General features: G+C 44.5%; 1 protein-coding gene across 1 annotated transcript in view; it reads left to right on the top strand.

Annotated features, from left to right (window-relative positions):
• LOC105888876 (dynein axonemal heavy chain 9) overlaps positions 1 to 21728 on the top strand; it is a 102093-nt gene that overhangs the window by 25044 nt on the left and 55321 nt on the right. Inside the window, exons 29-41 of the mRNA XM_012814636.2 lie at positions 2428 to 2585; positions 3785 to 3923; positions 5084 to 5371; positions 7517 to 7727; positions 8123 to 8250; positions 9029 to 9137; positions 9608 to 9755; positions 10018 to 10192; positions 10538 to 10711; positions 11033 to 11240; positions 11706 to 11871; positions 12672 to 12774; positions 15461 to 15700. Coding sequence (XP_012670090.2) covers positions 2428 to 2585; positions 3785 to 3923; positions 5084 to 5371; positions 7517 to 7727; positions 8123 to 8250; positions 9029 to 9137; positions 9608 to 9755; positions 10018 to 10192; positions 10538 to 10711; positions 11033 to 11240; positions 11706 to 11871; positions 12672 to 12774; positions 15461 to 15700 — 2247 coding nt within the window. The remainder of the gene's footprint in view (positions 1 to 2427; positions 2586 to 3784; positions 3924 to 5083; positions 5372 to 7516; positions 7728 to 8122; positions 8251 to 9028; positions 9138 to 9607; positions 9756 to 10017; positions 10193 to 10537; positions 10712 to 11032; positions 11241 to 11705; positions 11872 to 12671; positions 12775 to 15460; positions 15701 to 21728) is intronic.

Raw genomic sequence — 21728 nt, 5'->3', positions numbered from 1 at the left:
ACCCCAGACTGCAATAAACGATGCAACATTGCCAAACTGAAGGGAAATGGTAGAGCTGCTTACCCGTGACTCCCTAATTCACTCAGTTAATGAATCGTTGAGTCATTGAATCAGTGAATCTCAGTGAACAGATGTTTGAATTATTTCGCCCAGTTACCACAAACATCTAATACTGTCCTAGGGAAAGAAGGTTTATTCTGTACAAGCCTTTATGAGCCTGAGCGCTCCCCATGTTAGAATTCATATCATCAACCAGCCCCGTTTCATTTGGTGTTTATACCATCGTATGTCGTATCTACATAATAAGGGTCATGGTGGAACTGCTTACGAGAAGCTGCTCTGCAATGCAACAGATTTCGCTATCCCCTGTAGCGTAGCGTCTATGACTCATTCCTCAGATGGTGAACGTCACTTAGAGTAGATCGTTTAATGTTGACAGGAGTCTGAAAAAAGGGTGTGGATATGGTGCTGTACTTTGGTACTTTGCGACAAGTGTAATCTAAGTCAGTCGCACTGTGCCTCCAGCCAGGAAGACGTAAAGATGTCGGTGATGGCGCTGATGATTATGATGATGAAATGCCCTGGGGGGGGTTATGTTTTTTTTTTTTTTGCTGTATCTCTTCCTCTGACAGGATAAGTGTTTATCTTTGGACTGGCTTTTGCACATACACATCTTCTGCCTGAATGCATACTCGCCTGACACAACAGAGCTCTCTCTCGTCCTCTCTCTCTCTCTCTCTCTGTCTGTGTCTCTCTCTCTGTGTCTCTCTCTCTCTCTCTGTCGCTCTATATCCCCCTCTCTCCTTTGGTTGGCATGAAGAGACCCAAAGCCACGGAATAATAATAATATATAAAAAAAAACAAAGGTCTCTTTAGCCGTCAAACGCTCCTTGAGTTTCCTTTGGCGTCAGGGTCCCGTACGGACTGAGCCTCACCCCTCCTTTTGTAGTGTTGCCTGGAAAGCAGCAAAAACCCTGAACCAAACTCTCAAAGCCCTGTCAGAACTGTTCTGAGGCAAAGTTTCGCAAAGATCTGCTCTACTTGTCTTTTGGAAAAAGAAAAGAAGAATAGAGACCAAGCGTCTGCTGAAAAAACGCTTGCTAATCTATTTTCATTTGGCGGATCGTCCCACGTGATGATAGGGATGCAGTCCATTGGAATGTTTTGGCTAAACACAGGTAGGATCAATTTTCCATTAGGTTAAGCAAAGCCCCCAACAGAAGGGACTTCAGACGTATCAATATTGAGACAAATTAGCTGTCTAACGCTGTCTTGCTGAACACCCCTCTCTACCTCTGCAGACAAAATGGAAGTGTAATCAAAGTTGAGATCCGCTGCAAAGTACGGAACGATTTATGCATTATAACTCTCCACAAAAAGCAAATGTGTGCAGTTATGGGGGCTAATATTTTACAACAGTTTCCTCTCCCACACCAGTTTTGTCTTGCCCATCTCCCTCTCAGACTCTTGTTCCTCTGGTAGCTGTGTGACGGACTAATCCTGCGCGGCTTCCTCGGCCATGAAGTTCAACACCCTTTTGCCGTAGAAGAGCTGCTATGCTTAAAGAAACGATGTAAAATTCATGGGGTGCTGCGGTTGTAGCCCCAGACTCCCGAGTTCACTGCAGGACAGAGCGAGATAGTCAAGCCTCATATCTTATTCCCATCAGCTTCGAGCAACTAGCCTTCCTACAGTATGTAACACGTGGTATGCCTCTGCAGTTTATCTTGCACCGGACTAGCTCTGAAGTGGCAGAGAAAGGCTGGTGGCACGGAGTGTATTTGCATTATTTATTTATTTATTTTTAATGCCATACACTGAATGTGTTTTGATAACCTGAGCTGTACAATGGCTTATCTTTTCCTCTGTGAGCTTTGCAGTGGGCCCTGGGCTCTCCGGTACGGAAACGCATAGACTCGTCCCAGGGCGCGAGCAGCTCCTGCTTCCTCCCGCCCGCTGACAGCGGGGGGGGAGAAGGAGGCATTCAAGCGTGGCTGTGTGCTTTTCAGACCCCCACAAAGGAAGCGTGGAAGTCCTGTAACTGGCCGTAGCATTTATGAAAAGAAGAAAAAAGATTGTCATCTTCACACTTCACACTGCTCTAGCTATCATCCCAGACAGGGAGTTCAGTGATTCACTAAATGAATATATATTTTAACGTTAACCATGAATAATTCATCGTGGTTATTAGATGTAGCGCATTAACATTAATAGAGGTTATCTGTCACCTAGCTTTATTATGTATTTTATACATACATTTGTACTTCTATTGAATTTCACTGAATATATAATAGCAGTGGCTCATTAATATGTACATTAAGAATAAATTGCGTTTAAACCATGTGTGGCTAAGTTATTTTAGCAGGCCAAGAGTTAAACTGCCATTGGTTGCATTGACAGCTTTGATGTATGCATTTTCCCCACCAGGTCAAAAGCATCCAGGATGCCATAAGGGACAAGAAGAAGCGCTTCAACTTCATGGGGGAGGAGGTGAACCTGTTCCCCTCGGTGGGGATCTTCATCACCATGAACCCCGGCTACGCGGGAAGAACCGAGCTGCCAGAGAACCTCAAGGCCCTTTTTCGGTGAGAGACACACACACACACACACACACACACACACACACACACACACACACACACACACACACACACACACACACACACACACACACACACACACACACACACACACACACACTGCGCTTGTCCATATAGGGCTTCAGATAGGGTTGTCGAGTGCTGGAGTACCATCTCAGGCAACCCACTGTAATTCCACTGCTGCTGCTGATATTATTATTACAACTTCAATTCCCACTCCTTCCACTGATGCTACTCCTATGGCCATTACATCCACAACCACTTCTGCAACTAGCACTGCTACAATGACCATCATTCCTATTGAAATATAGACCTCTAATAATCCTACTATGGTATTACATTTTAGCATGAATGTTTAAGTATAAAAGCTCAAGTAATGATGAGAGCAATCTGCTTTACGTTATGCAGTAATATTCACGTTAGTACAGTGGCTTCAGTTAGATGTGAAATCAGACTACATGTTTAATTAGATGGTATTATCATAATATTGATATAATTATACATATTTTACAGTGCCTTTCATGATGCATATTAATGTATTTATTGTTATTGGATTGTTAAGGTATTTACATTTTAGTAATGCTGCATTTTATGGCGATACCAATGTGTAGTTTGTTTTATTGACGTAGGTCAAGCGTACTTTATGGTAATTACCCAGGAATAAATGTTGAATTGACTTTCAAATAGCTCTCAATATTTACTAAGCTGCTCTGAATGATGTGTCTTGAACATCTGTTTTTGTTGTGGCCTTATATTTGAGTCATTAATTGGGCTTTTTGACCAGGATTTGAGTAATTAATTGGGCTTTTTGACCAGGATTTGATCCAGTCCTAAATGTAATTATTAAATGAAGATTTTCTTAAAACATACAGTTAGAACATGCATAGAACAGGTGTACATCAAAAATGTCAAAAAATACCACTATAGTGAAATATATACTGTTTGTATTAGCATTCAACATTAACACTGAAATATTGAATTACGTTGATGTACATCCATATGAGAAAAGGAGCTTTTATATGTTGTATGTTGTGATCAACCATAATCATGTTGCTGTTCAAACATTGTGTGTCCTTTTACCTTTTGTTTTCGTGTTCAGTTGGATATTTACATTCTTTTTCTACTTGTGAGATTTTGCTCTCTGTGGTGCTGTTTATGACCGTCTGGATGTGTGTCCCCCTCAGGCCGTGTGCCATGGTGGTGCCGGACTTCGAGCTCATCTGTGAGATCATGCTGGTGGCGGAGGGCTTCATCGAGGCACGTCTCCTGGCCAGGAAATTCATCACGCTCTACCAGCTCTGCAAGGAGTTGCTGTCCAAACAGGTCCCCACTCCATCACCCGCTATGGCTATAGCTACAGCTACCGCATCGTTCTCTCTCTCTCTCTCTCTCTCTCTCTCTCTCTCTCTCTCTCTCTCTCTCTCTCTCGCCCGCTCGCCCGCTCGTGCTTGTCAGAAGCTAATGGCAAATGCAGGCCAACATTTCCATTTAATCGCTCCAGTTCTTTCCACAGCATTGTTTGAAAAGGTTTTTAATTGAGCATCAGAACATTAAATAATCTTAATGGCTGACGTCTAGCTCTAGTGGTCTAGACCAGTTGCAGGAGTTATGGCCACTTCAGCCATCCCAGTTATGACAGATGGTGGGGGTGTTTGCTTGTCTCAACAGTAATGTTGAGCGCAGGGTTATGAAACATGATGAGTAGTTTGTTGAGGTGGACATCTTTGTCAGGTCTTTTCAAATGTAATACAACCTTGGCATATCTTAGTCAGATTAAAATCATATTTTACTGTGGTTTAAGTGTAGTGCCCTTGCACACTGTACTAGTCCACACCGTACTAGTCCAAATGGATCTTAAGCATCTTGAAATGACATTCGCACATTTTAAATAGGTAACCGCTCAGCTACGTTATTACACGCATACTATTTTATCCGACAGATCTGATTTGCATAACACAAGTATATCTAGGTCCGCTGGTGATATAATGCATGGTTGTTTTGGTTGTTTTTGGTGCACAATAAGAAAAGTTTGAGGGAAAAGAATACTTATAAAATATATAAAATGGCACAAATCCAATTTGGCAAAGGGTGCCTTGGAGGCAATACTGTGCAGCTTGAAGAAATACATTAACGTGCCAGTGTTCGTGTGTGTGCGCACGTCATGATATTCTCCCATTCGGGTCTGCAAAATGCAGCACTGTTATTATATTGATCAGTGCAGATTTTTGTTAAGATGCTGTTTTCATGTGCATTCTTATGCCAAATCCCATAAATCAGTTATGTACATACAGTATAAGAGAGATATTGACATGCTGCCATTTTAAGAAAAAGAACAATAAGAGTTAGAATGTAGTTTTATGCATGGTTTTTAAGTATACCGTATAATGTTATATTCCACAGGGCTTTAAAATCTACCATATGCCATCTATCCAGCTTCTTTTTATCAGTCTAGAACTTTCTCTGTATCTCTGTGTGTGCCACAGGACCATTATGACTGGGGATTGCGAGCTATCAAATCTGTCCTGGTGGTGGCCGGCTCCCTGAAGCGGGGGGACCCCAGCCGGGCCGAGGACCAGGTCCTCATGCGGGCGCTGCGAGACTTCAACGTGCCCAAGATCGTGACGGACGACATGCCCGTCTTCATGGGCCTCATCGTCGACTTGTTCCCGGCACTTGACGTCCCCCGCAAACGGGACCTGGACTTTGAGAAGTTTGTGAAGCAGTCGGTACTAGACCTCAAACTGCAGGCTGAGGACAACTTCGTGCTGAAGGTGAGCAGTAGTAAAGCACTAATAGCATAGTAATGACAGAAATAGCAAAAATAATAACAACAACAACCACTACTACTTCTACTGATGCTACCACGATACTAAAACTAACGCTAATACTAACGGTAATACTAACGCTAATACCAATTCCAATAAATGGCAGTTCGCTTTTCAGGATGGTGAGGTTTTTTTAACTCCCAGCTATCCATATATGGTCAGCAAATCAATCAATATATCATCCTTCTTACAAACATTTCAGAGCACTGTAATGAATCCTGATCACGATCCGCATACCGACCATATATCTCTTGAGCGCGTTGCGTGCAAGTCAGCGTGATTAAGCAGTTCTCTCCCTCTCAGCATGTTAAATATTTGCTTTTAGCTGTAATTGCTCTTTTAAATAACGTACAGCGGCCCATAATGGATGTGTGCCATTTGCGAGAGAAGTATTTTTCTGCTGATTTGAGGTTATTAAATTACACTTGGCAAAAATACGAATTAATCCACGGTGCATTAACATTACTGAGTGACAACAGAAACAGCTGGTATTTGGAAACCCCACATGAAACCTCATTGGCAAGCTGGCACAAGTCTATGGTGCCAGCCTTGTATTTCGCACAAACATTTGACTGGCGTAATGGCATTTAAAATGCCCCTCTCAAGCCTTTTATCCGCTGCTAGATGTGAATCCCGTAGACCCCTGACATGGGGCTGATTTATGATTCCGAATGAGGCGCGTGCAGATTTCTTGTTGAGTTGCATTAGGGAGTAATTGACAGGCAGCACATAGCCTAGCGACACACACACACACACACACACACACACACACACACACACACACACACACACACACACACACACACACACACACAGAGAGCCCTCTGCCTGTGGGATACATCAGAGACCTACTCCCGGAGAGTCTCCCGAATAACTCCCCGGAATGATGAGCTGGACCGTGATGGATCTGGCAATCAGGCCACCTCTACACCACCCCTTTTATTTTCCTGCACATCACCTTCCTGTCCGAGCAGTAAACCTTCTGTTTCATTTCGACAGTAAGACATACATTAGGGTCAGGTATGAGCACGCTCGGATCTGTTGGGCAAATATAACAAAGGCCAGAATCGCGGCGTAATAGTGCCTCTGGTGCCAGATGCGGACCCTAATTTGTAAGCCACCGGGGCACGATTTAGATATCGGCTGGAGCCAGGGGAAATAAGTGCAATCTCGGGCAGGTCAAGGAAGCATGAAAAACAACATAATAACACTCCATCAACGCTGACAGCATTTCTGGGAAGGCATTTAACCCCTGCCACTGTCTGCAGGAGTATAGAGAACAGCACAGTCTCCAAAACTCCAACTGAGGGCAGGGGAGGGGAGGTGAGGTGAAAGTCGGGCACTGCGAACACAGTTTGAATCACCTCAAACTTTTTTTCCGGTTACGATAACGCTCCTCTGTCTCCAGTGATTGCGGATGTGCAGCCTAAAAAGTCCAAAAAGCAGCCATGCTAACCACCCAGATCCAACATTAGCCTCAACCCCCTGGTAGGCAGTGCATCAAAGGGATGGCTATCCATGATTTTGAGATGCCAGTCTCTGTGAAGAAAGCTGCGGGGAGCCTCGTCGATGCCATGGATTGATTACGCCATCAGCATGAAGGACAAAGGGGATTTGTCGGGTTCATTCGGGTTGTTTCTCCCACAGATCTTAATGGCCGCTAAAGTCCGATTGAGTTTTTTTTTTTTCAAGAAAGAGCCAACAGTGTGCAATTACTCAACACACAGGGCTCCAGTCCAGGCCTTAACTGGACAATGAGAATGAGCCGCATGTTGTAGCACTATCAGACGCTAAATGATGAGAGAGAATAGGCACGATTTGGTGGGACTGGAATGTGTTTGCTCATTTTTTTCAAAGTAAATATCATCTGTAGCAGATGTATTCCCAGTAGTGCATGTTGTGAGTGTTTCATTTTTTCTAGGTTTGTTTCTGACACACTCTCTTTCTGTTTGTCTCTCTCTTTCTGTCTCTTTTTTTCGGTCCCTCTCCCTTTCTCTTCCTTTCCCTCTATTTCTTTCTCCTCTCTTTGTTTTTTTCTCTCTCTCTTTCTCTCTCTCTGTCTCTCTCTCTCTCTCTCTCTCTGTCTCTCAGGTGGTGCAGCTTGAGGAGCTGCTGGCGGTCCGCCACTCCGTGTTTGTGGTAGGCAACGCTGGCACGGGGAAGTCGCAGGTGTTGAGGTCCCTGAACAAGACCTACCACAACATGAAGCGCCGGCCGGTCTGGGCAGACCTCAACCCCAAAGCTGTCACCAACGACGAGCTGTTTGGCATCATCAACCCGGCCACTCGGGAGTGGAAGGACGGTGAGGCCTGGCAGGGTGATTGGTTAATAATGATGATGGAAACTGGCAGTATAAGAAACGCTGGAGATGGTGTGTGTGGCTGAAAATTGCTAGTTTGTATCTGAAGAGCTTACAGACACTGATATGAGGTAATGTAACAAAATAAGTTTTAGAGACAAAATCACATTTTGGAATGTTGTAGGGGGAGGGAGGGCATTATCCAGTTGAGCAGCCAGAAATATATTTTAGACGCAAAAGAGGGAAATGCAGCACTTTCCTCAACTTTCCCTGTAAATCTTTAAATAGTTTTTAATGTGCTGAAATGCCTTAAAATGTCTCCCAGCATCATTTGTAACTAGGCTGCCACTTGCTTTTCATTCAGCGGATTTTCACTCTCACAAGCTGTCTTCTCAAAGGTCTCTTCTCTAATATCATGCGTGAATTGGCCAATATCACCCACAATGGGCCGAAGTGGATTGTGTTGGATGGAGATATCGATCCGATGTGGATTGAGTCTTTGAACACGGTCATGGATGATAACAAGGTAAATCGTGGAGATTGATTATCAATAAGCTCACTGTTATATAATTACATCAAACTGTCCATAGCTAAAAGAGGGTTACCTCAGAAAATGAATGACATTATTGATGATAAATGAGAAACACAAGGTGGTGTAGAACAGCCCAGTAATGAATGGTAGTCATGCGATTTAAAGAATACAGGATACCTATCTCATTTGTTGACAGGAAAAGGAATGTTGTCATGTCGTTGTAATGCATTGGTGTACCATTATATGCAAAAAGGGATCCATCTCTCGGTGGTTGTGTCCTGTCCAACACAGAGCACTGCACAAATAACCTTAGATGAAAGACTGACGGTCGCATGACAATTGTTATCATTCCTCCTCCCTCTCTCAGCCCATGCCAGTGACACATCTTTAGAAAAAACATAAACAATATTAAGAACAACTGGCTGCACAGGGATTAGAAATGCACATCAAATTGTATAATGGAATATTTCTCTGTCATTTCAAAATGTATTTTTTTTTTCATGTGTACAGTCTGCTTTTCAAAAAAAAAACATTGAGCTTCAGCTTCAGTAGCACGTCCCTCTGGAGACACGGCTTCCCACTGACTCCACATCCTGTGTGTGTGCGTGTGTGTGTGCGTGTGTGCGTGCGTGTGTGTGCGTGCGTGTGCGTGTGCGTGTGTGTGTGTGTGTCTGTGTCTGTGTCTGTGTCTGTGTCTGTGTCTGTGTCTGTGTCTGTGTCTGTGTCTGTGTCTGTGTCTGTGTGTCTGTGTGTGTGTGTGTGTGTGCTGTAGGTCCTCACTCTGGCCAGTAATGAGCGGATTCCTCTCAACCCCACCATGAGACTGGTGTTTGAGATCAGTCATCTGCGCACGGCCACCCCTGCCACAGTCTCCCGAGCTGGTGAGCTGCCTCACCTCAGATTCTCTCTCCATGTGAAAATAAAATACCTTAAAGTCTGCTGTCCATGACAATAATGTCCTACATTCGCCATTATTGGCCGAAATAATTTAGCTTGTTTCTTATACGCCTTCTTATACTGCATTCTCTGCACCCAGTGAATGCTAATGGTATTTTTTTGAAAGTATAAATCATTATACCACCAGAGATTTCATGAAATAAATTCAGTGTGTGCACAGTGGCGGTAAAAATCCTCATTTCTTTTCTGGTACTTCAGTTCTCTGTGAGTTCGGTCCATACACATGGCATAGCTCTCACTATGTCATCCACATTGGAGGTCCTCAGTGTGAGCTGCTTGAAGCCTAGACCAACCTATGAGACATGGCTGGAAGAAGTAGTAGGAGAAGTATGCACTCTTTTTACCTCCTGTGTTTCTGACTATGCATGTGTTGTGTATGTAAACTCCTCTGCAGGTATCTTGTATATCAACCCTGCCGATTTGGGGTGGAATCCACCGGTGTCCAGCTGGATTGACAGTAGAGAGGTCCAATCGGAGAAGGCTAACTTAACTATTCTGTTTGATAAGTACCTTCCTCCGTGCCTGGAGACCCTCAGGTCAAGGTAACACCTCTTGAATATTTTATACTTCACATTGTTTCCTTTTGATACATCACCAGTGACATTTCCAGGGTTTCAATATTTTATGCCTGTATTTGAACATGACCAGTATTTATAGGAAAAACTTAACTGGCGTTTAAACTTGGGTAAAATGGGTCTGCAAAACTATCAAAGTGGAAAGGCATCATTTTAACCTTGTTTTGTGTAATTGCGAAAGTTTCCCATCAACTCAAAGTTGTTGACATTTTCCTGATGTGATGTGAAGGTTTAAGAAGATCATTCCCATCCCGGAGCAGAGCATGGTCCAGATGTTGTGTAACCTTCTGGAGTGCCTGCTCACCCCGGAGCACACACCTCCAGACTGCCCCAAGGAGCTGTATGAACTCTACTTCATCTTCGCCGCCATCTGGGCCTTTGGAGGCGCCATGTTCCAGGACCAGGTTTGTGTGGCAGCCATTTTAAGATGTCGTCCTCTGAAGTTACAGAGATAGATGCACAAAGAGATGACAAACTCCCCCTCTATAGTTAAGCCATTTTATACTGGAATGATGGATGAATATGATCTGTGCCATCTGCTGTAGTACTCATCACACACAGCACTAATTAGCTGATGTCTTTCCACAAACAAGGAAGGATCGTGGGGATATTGTACTTCAGTTAAATTAAAAGTTAGTCTTTGTGAAGAAGGCTGATGTGATACAGGGTCATGTCATGCGTTTCAGTTACGTGACCTCCCAGTAATGGAGCCTTTCCCTGGGTAATGCGGTGTTTGTGTTCTGTTACAGCTGGTGGACTACAGGGTAGAGTTCAGCAAATGGTGGGTGACCGAATTCAAGACCATCAAGTTCCCCTCCCAGGGCACCGTGTTTGACTACTACATCGACCCAGACACCAAGAAATTTGAGCCCTGGTCCAAAATGGTTCCCAAGTTCGAGATGGACCCTGACATTCCACTGCAGGTCCGTCAACCTACATGACCATAACTCTCAAGTCAGGAGTAACATAAGATTGAAGTAGAATTGTTCTTAATAAATTCAAAGCTATCACACAGTAGGAAAAACATGACTTATGCACTATTTTTTTTCACTGGAAAATAACTACATATACACACATGCTGTGTTTTTTTACTGGAAAATGAAAAAAGGCCAGCACATTTCAGCTTTAATAACATACTTATAGCACTGTACTGTGCTATATCCTAAATCCTATTGCCCGTCTGGACACCGGTATCTCAGGGTACATTTCTCCAGCCCTCATCATTTAACCCTTTGTGTCCCAAGGCCTGTCTGGTGCCTACCTCCGAGACCATCCGGGTGCGCTACTTCATGGACCGGCTGCTGGAGCGCCGGCGGCCCGTCATGCTGGTGGGCAACGCCGGCACGGGCAAGTCCGTCCTGGTGGGCGACAAGCTGAGCTCGCTCGACTCGGACAAATACGCCATCAAGAATGTGCCCTTCAACTACTACACCACATCTGCCATGCTGCAGGGTACGAGGGCCGCCGACCTTGTGTGTGTGTGTGTGTGTGTGTGTGTGTGTGTGTGGTGTTTTTTTCCCCTGAATTTCCCCTACGCTTAAGCTTTTTTCTGTCCTCCCTTGAATTGATTTGATTTGTTATTTTATACCACTGTCCTTGACAGTGTTTTGCGGGTAAGCACCCAAAGCAAAATTACTTCTTTCATCAATCTCAATATATATATATTTTATTGGGTCCATCTCGATTTATATCTCAAGCTTTTGATACATTAATCATATCTGTTCGCATCATATCAGTAGGGAACAAAAGCTGCTTCAAATACTGCATACAGTCAGTGTTCAAGATAACATTGAAATTATATTTCTGTAAAAACAAATCCTACCTCATGGAAGTGTTTGTAAAAGTCATACATATCTGTATGATTCATGTGAAAAAATGCTTATCACAAAGTACTCCCCCCCCTCCTCCCCACTGCAGCGGTTTTAGAGAAGCCCTTGGAGAAGAAGGCCGGGAGGAACTACGGCCCCCCCGGCAGCAAGCGGCTTATCTACTTCATCGATGACATGAACATGCCCGAGGTGGACGCCTATGGAACCGTGCAGCCGCACACACTCATCCGCCAGCACATGGACTACAACCACTGGTACGTGCCGCCCCGCTCACATTCTCAGTTCAGTTCAGTTTATATTTGCTGCACGAACTCCCCACCTCGCCCCCCTCCCCCACTGAGGAGTGATGGATAGGTGACGCATGGCCCCTCTGACCCGGTGAATGCCGAGTGTGGTTAGGGTCCCCGGCGGCACACTGAAGGGCCCCTCGTGGCGAATCCATAGCTACGATGCGGATCTGTGTGACATTTCACATTTCACCCAAACGGCTCATTGCCGAGGACGGCAGACGCCACGTGGAACCATGATGTAGTTGATGCGTTTTCAGATGTCACACGTGAGAGGGGACTGGGAAGAGATCGCGTCGGAGGGATTACGTCGGCTGGGGTGGATCAGAGATATGGGACATGGAGGGGAAATAGCTGGAGTCAGTGGAGCTCTCTGAGCTAAGGGGACTCTAGGGTGAAGGCAGGCAGTGCCTATAGAGTGGTGTGTGTGTGTGTGTGTGTGTGTGTGTGCCTGTGTGTGTGTGTGTACTCACGTTTATGTGTGTGTGTGTTCACGTGAGTGTGTGTGTGAGTGTGTGTGTGTGTGTGTGTGTGTGTGTTTTTGTATGTGAGTGGTGTGAGATTCAAATGTGGTTATTTATGTGGGTATGTGAGAGTGTGCATGTGTGTCTGTGTCTGTGTCTGTGTGGGTATGGGTGTATGTGTGTATGTGTTTGCGTGAGGGGTGTGTGTATGTGTCTGTTGCTGTCTCTGTGTGTGTGTGTGTGTGTGTGTGTGTGTGTGTGTGTGTGTGTGTGTGTGACTCTCACTCTGCCATGTCTCATCAGGTATGACAGGAGTAAGCTGCAGCTGAAGGAGGTGCACAGCGTCCAGTACATGGCCTGCATGAACCCAACAGCAGGCAGCTTTACCATCAACCCACGCCTGCAGGTACTACACACACACACACATATGTACATGTACACACACTTTCACACACAAATTCATAAAATAAACATATTGTGATACATGTGTGCACATTGGATATACTCCCAGTCATGTGGTATAAATGATTCATCGCTCATCGAACTTGGATGTATTGAGACACACACACACACACACACACACACACACACACACCCACCAAACATATGCACACACACAAACACGCGCACACACACACACACCCACCCTACATATTCACACACACAAACACACACCCACACCCACACCCGCCACACATATGCACACACACACACACACACACACACACACACACACACACACACACACACACACACACACACACACACACACACACACACACAGAAGGCCAGAACATTTCAGCTTTTCTAACACACCTGTAGTATTAATTCTTATCGCCCATCTGCACACCGGTGTCTCGGGGTACATTTCTCCACTGTTCCCCAAGCTGTTGTCTCTGAGGTTTGGAGCTCCCCTTGTACAGGTGGTCTGCCAGGTGGGCTTGTTAAAAGTCAGCATTCCCACGCGTGAGAGGTTTAGCTTCAGAGGGTTTGCCCCAGTTTTTGAACCTTCTCTTTGGTCCCCTCAAGAGATGAGTTTGGTCTGGTTTAAAAGATACAAAAATAAATAAATAACTCACACACGAAGCAATCCCTCTCAATTAACACACATCAAAAGATGACAGATGGAATTTTATCAGACACTGGAAGGCTGTCCCTCTCAGCAAATAACCTCCATCATGCAGGCCCTTCATGTGGAAGACATCTTTACAAGGCTACTCAGCCTCACGACTGTTCACACATTAAAACAAAAAAAACACCCACCCTTGTTTCACGCTCAGGTGAAATCCAGGTGACACCTCACACATTGCTTTTGTCCCTGTGGGCTTTCCTTACTTGTCCCAGCGTCTGAATCAGAATCCGCCCTCACCACTGGTTACTGTCACTGTCACAGCAGTGGCTGTCATGGCAGATATGTCCTGCCAGTTACTCAGACAGTGACGGACACGTGCATGCATGGGGACTATATTTATCTTTAGATTTGACTTCCATCAAGACTTTTTTTTTATTATTTTTTTTTTTTTATCTTTGTAAAACCAGTTGGTAAAGAATAAAAACATTGTGTCACAAGCATTTAACATGCTTACTTTACATGTTTTGCATGCACAACTGAACAACTGAAAGTGCAGCTACTGTAACAGACTATTTTCATTTTCGATCATATGCATATTCCACTATGAAGCGTGACTTCATCATGAACTTGCACAGATCTTGACATCAAACATCTTGCCCATGAATGTGTGATGTATGCGATTTTATAACAGCATGCTTTGGAAAACCAAAAGAGATCAAAATTGGGTCCACCCCTGGTCCCAATCTCAGTCTTGGAAATGAACTACATCCAGCCTCAGACACTCAGTGAGGTGACTCGAGAGGTGTCCCGTGTTTTTTTTTTTCTTGTTTTTTTTGTTTGTTTTGGTTTTTATTTCAAACCTAGCACACTGCCACGCTGTCGTGCTAAATGCCCCAGCTATTCAGCTGGACGCTCCCGGTGAAGTGTGTTTACGTTCTGGGCTGGTGGACACAGTGTGAGCATGAGCCCAGGCATGCACCAGACAGCAGTGGGAAATGGCTTGGCCTTTTCTCGAGTCTGGCAAAACATCCGGGGAAAAGTGACTGGAGTTGGACTCGCGGAGCGACGCTGTCCGTAGATTTCCGTGATCAAGTAAGACAGTCTCCAGAGGCGTCTTAGTCTTGTGGCCTCTGAATTTTGTGATGAGCAAATAACGACTGAAGACGTTAAATGTTTGTACCGATTCGTGATAAAAAAAAAAAATGCCAATGAGGCTGGCTTTCCTCATCAAACCTGTGAAGAACTTGACCAATGTACCACTCTCATTTGGTGTTCAAAGAGTCTTTTCAGGTGCTCCACCTTTAGAAGGGATTTGTTTGGTTGAGAATGTTTAAAATGCACACGTTTCACGTTACGCACAGAATCATTCTCACTCACATTTAGACTAAAGTCGCCCACGGTCCATATGTAGGTCTATAATGCATTATAAATGTGGATCTATCAGACAAGAGGCAACTGAACGATTTCTTGCACAGACATCTAAAAAGCTGACTTCTCAAACAAAGATCATAGGCCTAGGCCAAATCTAAATCACAAAAACAAAGTAAGTTTCTTCTTTCCAAACTCAGTTTTGTCCTGGTGGAATGGGCTTTAATCCTCGTCCATAAAGTCTGCCTGTGGTGGTGAGTCTGGTGGGAAGGGTGGTTGTGTTTCCTCGGGTCGATACTGTAGTTGTGTGAAAAGACATCAAGTAGTCTGCATGCAAGGCAGAGGTCTTGTTTGTGTGACCGGGGGTGTGGACCTTGAGCCTCGCCTCCCTTGCCTCCCTTCCCTAGTCTTAAGGGAACCAGCAGCCCTCTTTGTCTTGTTTGTATTGGTGTGTTTGTGCTCCTGACCCCTCACGTCTCTCTCTCTCTCTCTCCCACACTTCACATTTCACCCCCTTTCCCTCTCCACCTCTGCATCTTTCACTCCTTATCTCTCTCTTCCCTCTCCTTTTCTCTGTCTCTTTTCCCCTCCCTCTTTCTTTCTCTTTTCCATTCTCCCTTCTCTCTCTCTCTCTCTCTCTCTCTGGTGGCAGAGACACTTTTCGGTGTTTGCCCTGTGCTTCCCTGGCGCGGACGCCCTCCACACCATCTACTCCAGCATCCTGAGCCAGCACCTGCGCGGGGAGGGCTTCGGCCCGGCGCTGCAGAAGGGCACCCCGCAGTTGGTGCAGCTCGCCCTGGCCCTCCACCAGCGTGTCACCGCCACCTTCCTCCCCACCGCCATCAAGTTCCACTACATCTTCAACCTGCGTGACCTCTCCAACATATTCCAGGTAGATCTGTCCAAACCCCGTACACCACACACACACACACACACACACACACACACACACACACACACACACATACACATATAGACACATTTACAGGGAAACACACACACTCCCACACACAAAAAACACACATGCGCACACACAGAGAGAGAGACATACACACACACACACATTCAGGTAGATAACATATACACACACACACACACACACAAATACTTCCCTTCGCATATTTCCCTATTGAGCATGAATTATTCAATTTTTGTTCTTAGCCCCACAAAAACCTGCATGTTCGGAATGTCAATTGGGATGAGCAGTAGCATTTCCGAGTCGCACACTGCAGCTCCGGTTGGACTTCAAGCTGTGCAGTTTTGGCGTCTTGCATGAAATTAACATTTTATTTATTTTATTTGGGGGAGGGGGTTATAAAGTTGCTTTCATGTGCTGTTGCATCTTAAGTATAAAAAGACAAGGTGCCGTAAGCATTTTCTTTATCAAATGACTATTGATCATAGAGCAAAGCTAATAACCTGGAAGGAGACAGTCTTTATTATGAAAGGCAAAGGGAACTGATCCTATCTCTTGGGTGTTTGCAATTCTTTTTAATATATTTAAATGAATAATGCAATCTGAGGAGCCATCAGAGGGGGTAGGTGAGCTTTGGGCCAACACATCTGACTGTAATATTCCCCAGCAGATTTATGGGGCAAGACATTTTCTTATTTGATCTTTTCATTGCATAATTAAGGCATTAACTTATTCAACTGTGGAGACTTTTCTCTCCAAATACGATCTGAGGGAAGTAAAACAATGCCACCTGAGGCAGGAGCGCCTTTGAAAGTGTCAAGTACAAGAACTCTGCGCTGAGCAGGAACCTCTGTTTGGTTCATTTGCATTTACAATAGGAACTTTCATCTGTGGAATTTCATCTTGTTTTTTGGGGTTGTTTGTTTGTTTTTTTATCTTTCAGTTTCAGTTACAAGTTGAGTAAAGAATTTCTTCATCTTATAACAAGCCAGTGAAGATTTGTGGGAGAATGTGAGCGAGCAGCTGCATTTGTTCTCATAATAATGGTTGTGGGAGTTGAGTCTTCATCCAGAGAGTAATTCTGGGTTTGCTTGTTACTGTGGTGCTCCAGCCTAGACGAGGCCAAATAAGTTGACTCCGACTGCTCTCAACCCCTTTATCATGGCCCCGGCCCTCAAGTCAGGGACATAAAAGGCAGGAGAAGAAAAAACGCTGCACAATGGCTGCCACTGTTTTATTTCCTTTCTTCTTTCTTCCATATTCCCTTTCTCTCAGTGTGCCCCTCCACACACACACTCTCTCTCTCTGGCTTTCTCTCTCTCTCTGGCTCTCTTCCTCCCTCTCTCTCTGGTGCAAAGAAAATGCTCTCTCTCTATCTCTCTGTCTGTTGCTTTCCTCTCTCTCTCTCTCTCTCTCTCTCTCTCTGTCTGTTGCTTTTCCTCTCTCTCTCTCTCTCTCTCTCTCTGTCTGTTGCTTTCTCTCACGCTCACTCTCTCTCTCTCTCCCTCTCTCTCTGTCTCTCTCTCTCTCTGACATAACGGTTAGGTATAGTATACATAGAAGCTGCCATAAGGATACTTAAGCATTATGTCTTGCTTCTCTCTTCCCTATCCCTGCTCTCTTTCCCTTTCCTTTCTCTCTTTATTTCACTTTTTGTACCTTCTCTCTCTCTCCCTGCCCTCCCCCCCCCCCCCCTTCTCTTTCCCAAAGTAATGAAGCGCAATGAGGTAGCACACTGCAGATGTGGCTCAGTCTGCCTCCCCGTGTTTGAAGTGCAGGCCTAAGCTTTTAGCGTTCTCTCTCTCTCTCACTCGCTCTTTCTCTCTTTCATCCTCTCGCACACTATTCTACTCACAGTGCATGTGCCCATGGCAAGAACGAGTTGGAACTGCCTTCCAGCGGACTCTGAGCGCTCTCTCTCTCTCTCTCTCTTCTATAGAGACGGCCGCTAAAAGGAACAAACTCACCAGGTGCTTCACTGAGGAGAAAAAAAAGACAGAAAATGAGGGTTATTCTCTTGCAATTGTGTCACTTTCTACAGCGACTTTGTGTCCTTTAGTCGTTGCGAAAAGCTGTCAGAAATGATTTGCTTTCACGGAAAGAAGAAAAAAAAAACAGATCTGGGTTTTAATATGTTTCAAAAATGTATTCACACAGTGCCAAACACTCAAGATTTTCCTCCAGAATTGCTCTGTTGTGATGAATGGAATACAAGAAAAGACTCACCCTCGCCACACACATACCCCTTACAAAAAGTTGTTTCTCTCAAAACATCACTTCTTTATAATTTTTTTGCTGTGTCTTTAATTATATGCTGCCGCAAGGTGCAGTCCTTTATTGGGAAAAAAAAACGTCTTGACAGACATTCGGTAATTAATTTTTAGGGCTGTGAGCTTGGATATGCTAAACTAATTAGCCCCCATTTTGGGGCGTCAGTAAGACTGCATTGTCACCTGCCAGTGTGCTGAGACATCCCCTGCATTATCCTCCATGTCTGGCACAACCAGAAGGCATAACAGGGGCCTGTCTGCACTGCATCATCTTAAGTGACTTCCCGCTGCATTGTACTGGCATGTCTGAGAGCGAGAGCAGAGGCTCACGTTCAAGCTGTGTCGAGCTCCAGCCTATCAGTGTGAGTGTTGTCATTTTTTTCCCGGCCCTTGAGATGGCCTCGTTTTTTAAAAGTAGCACTTGCCTCAAGTTCGTTATGCACTTTAACACTCATGTGTGTTTGGGCTGTGTTTGGCACGCGCTCAGTGTGAGGAGTCTTGGTTGATTGGGATGTTTTGTGCGTAAAGAAGTAATGTCCTTTTCAGCTGTCTTATCAGCTCCACAGGCTTCTCCCAACAATGCAAAAATGCCCACATGGCAGAGAGATAGCCATAAAGTAACAACCCACACAGTCTGTGTCTGTCCTGTGCTTTAGATTAAAGTTCCCCGTAAAACCCATGTTCCATCAGTGCACACATGATCCATCTCTGTCTACCTCATGACTGCCTGATTTATGCATGACGAGTTGAATCATGCAGACTAATTATACTGACTTTACATGCTGACTTTACTACCTGGCTGGTCTAATTGTTATGCCTTTTCTTCTGCCTGTGAGTCACTTCCTGAGCCTTGGTTTGGGGGCATGGTTCCTTGTGCAGGGCTGCACATTTGAATAAACTTCAAATCTTTGACCCCGTCCTTCCTCAAGTGTTGGCATTTGACTCAGAATCCATTAGTATTGACAGGAGCGTGCTGTTATTTGGCATGTCAATTTCCCACTGAAGAAATGTAGGCCACCCCCCACACACATAAACACACTACGATACATCAGATCACGTTAGTGTCAACTATTTCAGCGGCAGATTTTCTATCCAGAAAGTGATTAAAATAGGGCCTATGCGTTGCCTATGTCTTAATATCTATTCTATGTTTTTGATAGGAAAATGTTTTCTTTTAATTATATTATTCATACAAGAGGCAAATCTAGCACTATGAATTAGTCAATGACCTTGCATTAAATAGAGGGGAAACTTTCTAGATGCTGTTGTATGTTTACACTGTAAAAACTGTAAAATGCATGCAAGCCAATGCAGTAGTTATTTATTCTGATGGAAACCATTTAACAGAAATAGGTTTTTACAGCACTTTATTCTCAGCCTTTTTCTGCAAGGTGTCTGTTTCTCTGATACTGCACCAGTCACATTGAGTTGTGCAACAGTGTCTCTCTTCTGTTGATCACCCTTTAGATTACAAACAAGGGAATTGAATTAGCTAATCTTCCATCTCAAACCCACTGAAGATGAGTGGCAACTAGAAGCCAATTCGCTCTATTTAGTCTGATCTAACTTGATCTTGTCTCTACTTGTATTTGTAATTCCACACAACCCTGCTACAACCTCTGAATACAGACGCTGTGGGCCCCTAATTTCATTGAAGTCCAAACCCATCATGTATGAACTAAGCTCTTGTGTGGAATTTGGGAGCATTGCTCTGACCCCCCCCCCCCCCCCATGTTTGTGCAAAATGATTTAGCCAAATTATTAAATTAGCTTAATTTATGTGCACTGGACTTCGCTTGTTGCTTTGCTGGTTGCCAGTTGACCATCAATTAGGGCCCATTTTTTTTGTGTGTGCAACCTCCTGAATGCATAAACAGGCTTATAATTGCTTTGCCAGCACCCAGAGGATCATCTGCCATGGTAGCACAATGAGATTCTGTATGCGCAAAGAAGTGAACTGTGCTTCTTCGGACAGTGGTCTGGAAGACTAGTCTTATGTGTGTGTATTTGTGCAAGTGCAAGTACACACACACACACACACACACACACACACACACACACACACACACACAATCTCAGCACCTGAGTATTACCATCAGTATCCAGCGCTGCCAGTTTCCATGTCTAATCACAACAATTACCTGCTCCATTTAGCAGTGGATTTAGAAGACAGTTGTCACATTGCGTCCACAATTGTGACTAATGGGATTGTCACCCCTGCTAACGGAAGTTGACGGCAGGACCGTGTCCGAGCTTTGCGGCACACAGACGTTGTTTGTTTATTTGTTTATTTATTTATTTTTGCTTCCCCCCCCTCCTTCACCGGGGATGATGGGTTAGGAGCAGCTTGCAAGTGCGATACGGCGTAGAGAAAGAAGTGCGCCCATCCGTCCGTCCGCACACGCCCGTAGCCCTGCCCAGTGGCGCGGTTGCCACAGAGACTAAACGGAACTGATTTGGGCCATCTGTGTACCTGCCTCTGCCAGTATGAGGGTGGCAAAGCTAATCAAACATGAACAACGACCTTGACTGTATACGTTCTAAATAAAACACAAACACCCAGCCAGCAATGCGTTATGGCCATTTGGCTCTGCACCATCGTTGCGTTATTGTAGAGATTTGTGGTGTAGTTGTGCGGTAAAAAAGTTCCGCTGCTTAAAAAAATAGTTTACATTCTGACCATGAAATTATTATTTTAATGTGAATTTCTTGTCTATTGAAAAAGAAAGAGGTTTCTATGCTCCGTTTGCCAGTTCATTTAGTATGGAAACTAGAGTGATTCAGCACTCTTTGTCTCTCTCAGGGGTTTCACACCAAGTTAAGTGAGACAAAGGTCTTGAGTTTTCAGGCCTTGAGATCAAATGCTCCATTTAAAACAAAACACTTCACTCGAAGTGGGATTCATAGGATTCAAGTCAAGTCTGGCCTATTGTTCTAACCTGGCCTCGCCTGCCTATTGCTCACAGCTCAGTTTTCACTGTGATTAAAGTCTGGAAACTTGCTGAATCGCTGGGCCATTCGCCGGGCCTCCAGTCAGTCTCCAGTGGGGGTGGCTAATTGTGATGATGTTGAAGTGAAGCATGTTTTTGAAATGAGTTACAACAATGGTGGCAGTGCTCGAGTTAGATGAAGTGATACAAACAGGCGTAGCAACGCTAGCAAACAACAAGAAGAACGTGTAAATGTATTCATCAAGGTGCAAAGACAATGTTTATTTTACAGTAACAGGGTTTAGGAACAGGCTAATACATCAGCTTGCACCATAGGAATTATGGCATTCCCATAGAGGTCAATGCTGATTAGTCAAAGGCTGGTCCAATGGTTTCAAAATGAACCCCAAGTTCCATTAGGATGCAACAACTGTAAACCCTCCCCAGTAGACTGTCTATTCACAAAGTGAATTTGAATACCAGGCTAACATTCTTCTGACATTTCTGTCAAATCACATACTTACCAGTGGCCCAAGTGTCACACTGAGTATTTTCTTTCACCAGTCCAATTTGTTGGCTCAGCACAGTAACTCTTAACCTCTGCGCTGCACTGTGTCGTCGAACTTAAATAAAGAATGACTCCCCGAAGGATGGCACATTACACACAGCCGAACGTTCCTACTCAGCAGTGCTACCAGAAGCAGATTTAATGACTAGCATACGTAACCAGAGCCATCTTCTTCAGAGATGATTGAATGCGCTTGAACTTTTTCTGACAGCACTGTACCTACGGGGTCTGTGGGA

The sequence above is a fragment of the Clupea harengus genome, chromosome 23 (assembly GCF_900700415.2).
Source record: "Clupea harengus chromosome 23, Ch_v2.0.2, whole genome shotgun sequence".
Classification (NCBI taxonomy): domain Eukaryota; kingdom Metazoa; phylum Chordata; class Actinopteri; order Clupeiformes; family Clupeidae; genus Clupea; species Clupea harengus.
The sequence above is the reverse complement of the archived record's forward strand: the minus strand, read 5'-3'. Positions and strand labels throughout refer to the sequence as shown.